We start from the raw sequence: 10361 nt of genomic DNA, 5'->3' as shown, positions 1-10361 counted from the left end.
GTTTAATAAAAATGATGAAAATGCAAAACTAAGACACTAATTGGGTTAGTGTGTACTTCTAATAAGCATCTTTTTATATGTCGTCTTGATTAATAACTGCATCCCCCCAAATTATTCATTGTTCCCTTATCTCTGAATCAGTTGTTTATCCTGATTCACAGATTCCTCCATCAAAGCTTAAATACTCAACTCTACACCAAAAAGCTCTAAATTCTGTTCATTTGTCTTTAAATCTATATAGCTTTGTTTTCAGCATCTTTATAACACTGAAGACCCTAGGAGTCCTAATGCATGAGACTGAAGTTACTGTGTTCCACACATGACCTCTCTTAAGTCAATGACCAACACATAATACAGTCATGTTTCCATTGTCACTTGGCTAAAAACAAGGAAATTTTTCTTCTTCTATCTAAAATGCACTATTGAAAATTTGCTTGATTTTTTTAAAAAAAATTAATGTGTGTGAGTGTCTGTGTGTGTCTGTGTGTGTGAGAGAGAGAGAGGAGCAAGACAGACAGACAGACAGAGAGAGAGAGAGAGAGAGAGAGAGAGAGAAGGGGGGATGTGTGTAAGATGCACTTGCAAGTCAGAGGAAGGTGTTGGATCCTCTAGAGCTAGAGCTACAGGCAGCTGCAACCTACCCAGCCTGGGTGCTCAAAACTGTGTGCAGGTCCTCTAAAAGTGCACCAAGTGCTCTTAATCAGTGAGTTATCTCTACCACTGCCCCTAAAATTGCCTTTTTAAGAAGTTACATTACATTATTGTTAAGTAGAATCAAATTTTAATATATTATTATGTTTTATAAAAGAAACCTTACCAAGGAGTTGACACTGATATCACAAGCCATAACATAAATACAGCAGATGGCAATTGATAATTCAGATGTCAACTACCAGGTGACTAATTCTCTGATGGACGAACCCTGTCAAGCAAGACTTAAGGACCATAGACTCTGAATACTGTTGTTTCTGTAATTTCACATGTACAAAAATAGTTGGTGAAATCTCCCCATTACCATGCATTTTCATGTGCTATGTACATGTAATCTCATGATTATATCTCATGTTATTGGCACATATGTCTGTGGATGGTCAGGAGGAGGACTTCTCTTTAAGCTATATAATTTTGATGAATAGAAATATACTAGAATATTCTTCATAACTAGATCTATTGTTCCATGAGGACTATAAGACACTTAGAAGCCTGTTTTATTTCTTTACTCAGACTCACATAAGAAAACAACAACTCGTCCCCAGTCTAAGCAAGCCATGTACAATTAGCTGAATCATAACTAAACTAAACGCCTCTGCAAAGGCCTCATAAGATTAACCTCCACAGAAATTATACAAGGACAAATTCCCAGAGGTCTAATTGTAGAACCAAGGTTATTAGCACAAAGCAACCTAAAATACTATGGCAATTATTCACTTGCTAGAAGTCTGGCTGATAACAGAGACCAGTGGCCATTGCCTGGGAAAGTGCCAAGCACCACGTCCCCACCTATGCATTGCATGGTAAATGGCTCCTCTCCTTATCATTTATGCAAGGAATGCATTATGACCCTGAGAAGGGGCCTTGTGATCTATTTCACAGTCAAAAGCTGCTTGTAAAATGCGTATATAGCCACGTAGAGCAAAGGAGCTAGAAAATTGGAGCTAAAGAAAATTACTGTCAACACATATGTGAATTTTATTCCCTCAGATAGATAGAAACTTATTCCTACAGACCTTCGGGTTAAAAAAAAAAAAAAAAGTCTCCTAAAGTCCTGCTACTCTGAAAGCATTCTTTTTTCAACCCTGAGAGCTGATCTCTCAGGCTGCATTACACTGACATCATATACCACATACTTACACATCATATTATACAGACTAATCTACTTACATTTTTTGTACTTTGTAATATGCAATAATTAAAGAAAAACAGTGTTCACCTGCACACCAGGAGAGGGCACGCGATCTCATTACAGATGGTTGTGAGTCACCATATGGTTGCTGGGACTTGAACTCAGAACCTCTGGAAAACAACCAGTGCTCTTAAGCTCTTAACCTCTGAGCCCTGTCTCCAGACCTTGCCTTGTTGGAAAAGGGAATGGGGGTGGGTTGAGGAGAGAAGATGGGACGGGTGGGAGGAGGGAGGAGGGAGGAGGAAGGACCTGTGACTGGTATGTAAAGTGAATTTAAAAAGTCCTTAATCAAAAAAAAGAAAAACTGGTCATTAATTTGAAAAAATAAGGGGGTGCCTGAGAGGGGCCAGAGGGAGGAAAGAGGATGGGAAAGACATAATTATATTTTAACTTAAACAAATAAAATATTTTGAAAATTATTGTTAACGAAAGGAAATCATGAAGGAGTAATGTGACAAGAAAACACAGCATAAAGAAAAACAATAAAAAGACATGAATTCAACTTTATGGGTGTGAATTTATTTTTGATAATTATGTGTTATGCTTGCATAACAATATATTTCTAAGTCTCCAGTGTCTGTTACATATGAGTTAAGTGAGACTAGGATAAATAATTTATGAGGCCCACTCAAGAATAAATGGCCTGTGACTATAAATAATTGCATAAAATTAAAAATTGGATCAATTACAGAGCCTAACTTGTTAGACACAGGCTGTGAACCCTAGCTATGTTAACACCATGGAATATTGCTATTTTCCTCAATATTTGTAGGTTACAGAAAAACAAAGTTTATGACAGAAAGAGAAAAGAACACCTAATAATATATTTCAGCATTTTCAATAAATAAGTACATTTTCTCTTTTAAAAAGGGAAATATTAGAATACTAAAGGCATAAAAAGGGGTCAGACAGAGGGCTGTGTTTTTCATTTGAAATGCTGTTTCTGGACTGAAAGTAGCTGGGTGGTGGAGCATTTGCCCAACATTCATGAAGACCTAGGTTCACTCAGTAGGGTCATAAACTTCTCTTCTTGTACAAGAAGAAAACTACTAGACTTTAACCCCTCGTTGCAAACTTGTGTCTTCTTATCCAAACACAGCCCTTTCCATGTGAATACTGCTCACTGACCAGTCACACCACTGCAGCTCTTGACACTGCTCCTCTCTTAAGAAAATACTCTCCTGACAAGAGTTTTCCTCAGAGCAACCTTGACTTCCTTATTTCTCAAGCTATAGATCAGAGGGTTCAACATGGGCACCACAATGGTATAGAACAAGGTTGACACTTTCCCTTGGTCAAGGGGCAAAATGGAAGGTGGCTTGAGGTACATGAAAGCCCCAGAACCAAAGAAAAGACAAACCACGATCATGTGGGAGCTGCAGGTGCTGAAGGCCTTGGACCTGCCCTCTGTGGAATGCATGCGAAGAATGCTGGAGAGGATGAGGGCATAAGAAATGAAGATGGTAACAATGGGCACAATGATATCAAAGCCCACGACAATGAAGACTACCAGGTCATTTGTGAAGGTGCTGTCGCAGGACAGCTCCAGAAGGGGAAGGATGTCACACATGAAGTGATTGACAAGGTTGTCAGCACAGAAGGTCAGATTCATTATGTTTCCCGTGTGGGCCATGCCTCCAGAGAAGCCTATAACATACACACCCAGTAGAAGGAGGAAATACACCTGGGGAGACATGGTGACTGTATACATCAGGGGGTTGCAGATGGCAACATAACGGTCATATGCCATTGCAGACAGAATGAAGGACTCAGACATTACAAAGAAACAGAAAAAAAAGAGCTGGGTCATACACCCTGAGTGTGAGATGATGTTCTTCTTTGAAACAAAACTCATCAGCATTTTGGGAATGATAGTGGAGGAGTAACAAGAATCTATTAAGGAAAGATTGAAGAGAAAGAAGTACATGGGGGTGTGCAAATGAGGGTTCAGCCCTATGAGGGCGATCAAACCCAGGTTCCCCACCATAGTGACCATGTAGAAACCTAGGAACAGGAAGAAGAGGGGCATGCGGAGTCCTGGCTGGTCTGTCAGGCCTGCAAGGATGAACTGTGTCACAGAGGAATTCGTGGAAGTCATTCTTCTCAGGAGGGAGGCCTGTGTGACAGAGAAGAGGACCAATGGAGACAAAGAAACATCATCACCATCCTCACAAACCTGCGTCCTCTTCATCCATCCAAAGGAGAGGTGGGCTCTGATAGGAAGACTTGAACTATTTAAGGTGACTCGTCAGGAAACTACCAAGTGACTGAACTTCCAGAGCACAGTAAAGGGCTATAATGATCCCCTAGAATGAGAGCAGGGGTTGAGGGACATCTTTTAGACTCGATAGTCAGTCCTTTAACCATGTCCTCCCCTGTCCAGCCTCTACACCAGTTACTGAAACCTGGACCTCTGCTCTGCAGTGAATACTAACAAGTAGAAGACACCCTGCTCTGGGCCAGCACTATACAGCAACAAGTTGAAGTACTGTTTCCCACAATCTCTTAACTGCACATAGGTTTAATAATGATGTTCTAGGCTAGCACTATTGAGGAGTTGCTGTCAAAGGCTCTCAGAATATGTCACCATAGAGAAATCTTCACTTTACAGATGAGACACAGAGTACTCAAAGTCACAAACCCTCCAGACTTCAGGCAGAAAGGGAGCTCCAGGAGTCCCACACAGAGTGCATTTCGAACCTGTCTTTCACAGCTCGTCAGGATACACAGGCACGTACCTTTCTTTACTTGCAGCAAGGATGTTCTGCCTACTGTCTCTCCCCTGAAGTGTTCTGGGGGAGACAAAGACCCAGTGAATAGAGGGCAACAGTTTGGAGCTCCAGACCTTCTCCTGTCCCAAGCCAAAGCTCAGAATCTCAGGTTTATCTTGTAATCCTCTCTGTACTGAAAACCTTGACTTACAACTGTTTTTTATCCAACGACCCTCCAGCTTCTAGGAAGAAGGCATCTTCTGCCCTGTGAATAACAGAGTAAGAGTGTCATTATGGTTTGCAAACCTCAGTGGCCTGGTTATGAAGACAGAGGCTCCCTCAGGACCATTTCCTCAGAGTTTCATTCCCTAAGAAAGAAGAAATGTTTGTTTCTCCTGCAGAATTCCATGTTTGTCTTTTAGAAACAGTTCTTTCTGACAATTAGACTTATAATAATGGGGGAGTGGATGATCCTGTGTCCTGAAATATATCCAAATCTTCAATGTCAGAAAGTTGACGCTTACTATAAATACAATGAAGTAATAAGAAGTGGCCCATTATTCAAAAGTAAAAATATTTTTCACAAGTGCAGAGCAGTTTGACCTGGAATTAGAGGTAGGGCTTTAAAATAACCACTTGAATTACATTTTTAATTTACATAAAAAATGAGATAACACATAGTACATTCCAATAGAGTATAAGAAGCAACAAAATACCAAATGAAAGATTCAAAGCTGTAGATTTTTATAGAATTTTTAGGAATTCAGTGAATTCAGTTAATACCAGACAAAGCACCAGTTAAATCAAAGACAGAATTAATAGAAATCATCTATATTAATTTTAGATGAGAAAACTAATTGTAAAAGGCCACAGTCACCCAAGCTTCTAGGACCATGTTAAACAAATCCAGTACATGTGTGCTCACAAATCCAAAATGTGAATTAAAAATTACATAACAAGAAAAATTTAAGTACTAAATGAAAGTTTCCATCTAATAAATTTGATGAACCAGAAACAAAATAAAAACCACACACACACACACACACACACACACACACACACACACACACAGTAGATTCAAGATAGATTATATACATTATGCATAATATCGTCAAACAGCTGAAAATTGGATTAAAAAGAAAAGAACTTTGAATCAGGCAGAGACAAGAGGCTCAGTGGTGTCTAAGGAGCTGAAAAGAGATCAACTCATTTATTACAAACAAAATGGAAATGGGACAACAATGAAAGGACAACTTTAAAACTCTGAAAGAAAACAATTGTCAGTCTAGTGTTACATATCTGGTAAAAATACCTCCAGACATGAAACAAAGAAATTGTCAAACAAATGAAAGGTGAAATAACTTGTGACCAAGCACTGCAAGAAGTGAGATGGAGAGAAGAAAATCCTCCCAGATTGAAGTGTCAGTCTGCAGGAGAAAACTCAAGTATGTGGAAATGTCAAATATAATATGTCATATGTACAATACTTTACTTTAAAATTACTTCAAAAATAACTTTTATTGTTTAAAGCAGGAAAAGCTTATGGAAGATTTATAATATATACAGCATGAAGAATAGGATCCAAAGAGCCAAATCAAGCACCTGGGACAGCCCCTGCTCTTTGTTAGGAGTCCCACAAATAGACCAACCTACAAAACGGTCTCATATATGCAGAGGGCCTGGGTTGGTTCCATGCAGGCTCCCTGGTTGTTGATTCAGACTCTGTGAGTTCACATGATCCAGGCTAGGGTTTCCTGTGTGTTTTCCTGCCATGATCTCAGCCCCCTGTTTCCTACAATTCCTCCTCCCTTTCCTCAGCAGTTCTCCCTGAGCACAGCCCATTGTTTGGCCATGGGTCTCTAGATCTGCCTCCTTTCACTGGATGAAGGCTCTTTGGTGACAGCCATAGTAGTCAACAATATGGTCCCAGAGTTCAGGATATACATCCACTATTGACAGAAGTCCTCGCTGGGGCCATCCTTGTAGACTTGTAGAAGTTTCCTTTACATCAGCTCCTACCTGACTCTGTAATGCCCCTATTTCCAGTCATCTATCTCAGCACTGTCCCCCTCCACCCACTTAAATACAGGATCCCTCAAGTTTCCATGTTCACCCACCAGAGTCCATCCAAGAGATCTCCTCTATTTCCTCCTCCCAGGAAGATCCATGCATCCACCTTGGGCACTCTTTGTTACCCAGCATCTCTGGGTCTCTGGATTATAGTATAGCATGGCTATCCTTTACTTTACTCCTAATATCCACTTATGAATGAGGCCATACCATGTTTGCCTTTCCAAGTCTGGGTTACCTCACTCAGGATGATTTTTTTTTCTAAGTCTATCTATTTGCTATCAAATTTTCTGATGTCATTGTGTTTCAAAGCTGAGTAATATTCCATTGTGTAAATGTACCACATTTTCATTATCCATTATTTGGTTGGGGTGGGAGGCATCTAGGTTGTTTCCATTTTCTGGCTATTACAAATAAAGCTGCTATGAACATAGCTAAACAAGTGCCCTTGTGGTGTGGTAGAGCATTCTTTGGGTCTCTATCCAGGAGTGGTATAGCTGGATCTTGAGGTAGGTTGATTTCCAACTTTTTGAGAAACTGCCATTTTGATTTCCAAAGTTTGCACTCCCACCACCAATGGAAAAGTGTTCCTCCTGTTCCACATCTATTCGCCTAATCCTTCACATTGAATGAGCTATATACTATACTACAGTTTATATACTTTTATAGAAACATGAAACATAATGAAAGCATAAACTGTCATTTATGTTTTTTTCTTAGCCATTCCAATAGGTGTAAGATGGAATCTCAGAGTCATTTTTACTTGCATTGCCCTGATGGCTAAGAATGATGAACATTTCTTTAAATGTTTGTCTGCCATTTGAGATTCTTGTGTTGAGAATTCTCTATTTAGGTCAGTACCCCAATTTTTAATTGGTTTGTTTGGTTGTTTGTTTTGTTGTTCTTGTTGTTGTTTTTGATGTCTAGTCTCTTGAGTTTTTTTTTTATTTTAGAGATCATTCCTCTGTCAGATGTGGGATTGGAGAAGATCTTCTCTCATTCTGTAGGCTGCCATTTTGTCCTATTGACAGAATCCTTTGCCTTCCAGAAGCTTTTCATTTCAAGGTCGTCCCATTTATTGTTGACCTTAGGGTCTGTGCTGCTGGTGATCTACTCAGGAAGTTGTCTCTTGTGCCAATGTGTTCAAGGCTGTTTCCCATTTTCCTTTCTATCAGGTTTAGTGTGACGAGACTTACCTTGAGGTCTTAGATCAACTTGGACTTGAGTTTTGGGCAGGGTGATAGATACGGATCTATTTGCATTCTTCGACATGCAGACATCTGGTTATACCAGCACCATTTGTAGAAGATGCATTCTTTTCTCCATTGTAGAGTTTTGACTTCTTTGTTGAAAATTAGGTGTTGGTATGTGTGTGGATTTATGTCAGGTCTTCAGTTCAATTATATTGATACACCTGTCTGTTTTTATGCCAATACCATGCACTTTTTCTTACTATAATTCTGTAGTAGAGCTTGAGATCAGGGATGGTGATACCTCCAGCAGTTCTTTTATTGTTCAGGATAGTTTTAGCTATCCTGGAAAATGGGATGCTGTGGGATGTTCTGTATGCTGTGAATATGTGTTGTTCTGATTAGTTGATAAATAAAATGCTGATTGGCCTGTAGTCAGGCAGGAAGTATAGGCATGATAAACAGACAAGGAGAATTCTGGGAATAGGAAAGCTGTGTCAGGAGACTAGCCCACCGTCCAGAGAGCAGCATGTAATGGCACAAAGATAAAAGAAAACGTAGCAACATATAGATTAACAGAAATGGGATGAGTTTAAGTGCAAGAGCTAGTCAGTAGTTAGCTGGAGCTAATGGATGAGCAGTTTTAACTAGTAGTATGAGCCTCTGTGTGTTTACTTGGGGGACTCAAATGGGAGAGATTTGTCCCCACCACTGGCAGGCTGGGACACAGGAAATCTTCCAGCCACAGAGAACAACCTTGTATTATTCCCAATTTTAGCAGAATTGCTTTGAGTTTCTCTCTATTTAATTTAATGTTGGTGTTCGACTCGCTATATATTGCTTTTATATGTTTTATATATTGCTTTTCCATATGGAGTTGAGCATTGTTCTCAAAGTCTGTGAAGAATTGTGTTGGAATTTTGATGGGTATTGCATTGAATCTGTAGATTGTTTTGGTAAGATGGCCATTTTTATAATGTTAATACTACCAATCCATGTGCAAGGAAGATCTTTCCATCTTCTGATATCTTCTCCAATATTTCTTCAAAGTCTTGAAGTTCTTGTCATAAAAGACTTTCACTTGCTTAGTTAGAGTTACTCCAAGATATTTCATAATGTTTGCGGCTATTGTGAAGAGTGTTTTTCCCTGATTTCCTTCTTAGAACTTTAATCATGTGTGTATATAAGAGGGGTACTGGGGGTGTTTTGCGGGAGGGGAACTAGTTAATCTTGCATCCAGCAACTTCACTAAAGGTGTTTATCAGCTGTAGGAGTTCCTGGGTAGAATTTTGGGGGTCGTTTATATATACTATCATGTTATCTACAAACATCAATACTCTGACTTCTTTTCCTTTTATTTATTTATTTGTTACATCATGTATCTTGATCCCATTCATTTCCCCTTCCCTTCAAATCTGCCCTTTGCCACTGCACCCTCCCAATAGAACAAAATTTAAGAGAAAAAGGGGAAAAAATTTAAATGATAAATCTCATTATTGAAGCTACAGTGTGACACAGTGAATCACACCATAAACCCATGTATCTTTACTTGCAAGTATTCATTGCAAAGAGTCATTTTTCTGGTTCCAGGCCTCTGGTTTCTACTACACTATTGAGTAAGAGTCCCTCACTAGGACTCTTCCTGGGTATCCTGTTGTTGACCTGTATTATGGAGATCCTGCAGCTTTGGTTCTGTGGGTAGGGTTCCTTCAAGTGCTCTAGAAGATCATAGATGAGGTGGATGTTGGGACAGGCCAAGTTATAACCTTGGGTCTGGACCTGGCCAGTTGTAGGGTTGGTCCACCAGATGAGAATTGGGACAGCATTCCCATGCTTACTACTTTGGAGCTGGCTTACCCAAACCTGCACTCACAGAGTTGACTCTGTTGTGCTCCTCTGGCTAGGTGCAGGGCCTGCTCTCCTGAGTGCTGCAGCTGCTGGGGGTCAGGGATGGCTCTCCCACTCTTATGATCACATGGTCTGCTCCCCCACCTACCTGAGACATTGATGGGGCCATCATTACGCTACACATGTCACCACCAGGCAGATGAGGAATGGGGACTTCTCTCCCATGCTCCCAATTTGGAGGCTGGCTCCCCCATGCCTGTGTGAACTGGGTTGGCTCAATTGTGCTGTCCTTGAGAGATGCAGGAGATGTGGAGCCTGCTCTCCTGATTATTGCAGCTGGTGGGGGCCTGGAACAGCTTTCCTGCTCTTATGACCACAGAGTCAATTCTTCCACCTGCCCTAGGTGTTGGCTTCTTCTTTTCCAATTTGTATCCCCTTTGATCTCTTTTGGTTGTCTTATGGCTCTAGCTAGAACTTCAAGTACTATATTGAATAGATATGGAAAGTGGACAGTTTGTCTTGTTCCTAATTTTAGTGGAATTGCTTTGAGTTTCTCTCCATTTAATTTGATGTTGGCTGTTGGCTCACTATATATTGCTTTCATTATATTTGGATATGTTCCTTGTATCCCTGATCTCA

At 40.1% G+C, this 10361-nt stretch overlaps 1 protein-coding gene across 1 annotated transcript; it reads right to left on the bottom strand.

Annotated features, from left to right (window-relative positions):
* Positions 1 to 3068: 3068 nt before the first annotated feature.
* LOC118576107 (olfactory receptor 145-like) lies at positions 3069 to 4007 on the bottom strand. Its single transcript, XM_036176490.1, has one exon. It carries the CDS (start codon positions 3999 to 4001, stop codon positions 3069 to 3071), a length of 933 nt encoding a protein of 310 aa, XP_036032383.1. The 5' UTR covers positions 4002 to 4007.
* Positions 4008 to 10361: the final 6354 nt, after the last annotated feature.

The sequence above is a fragment of the Onychomys torridus genome, unplaced genomic scaffold, assembly GCF_903995425.1.
Source record: "Onychomys torridus unplaced genomic scaffold, mOncTor1.1, whole genome shotgun sequence".
Taxonomy (NCBI): domain Eukaryota; kingdom Metazoa; phylum Chordata; class Mammalia; order Rodentia; family Cricetidae; genus Onychomys; species Onychomys torridus.
This window is presented reverse-complemented; position numbering and strand designations above follow the sequence as displayed.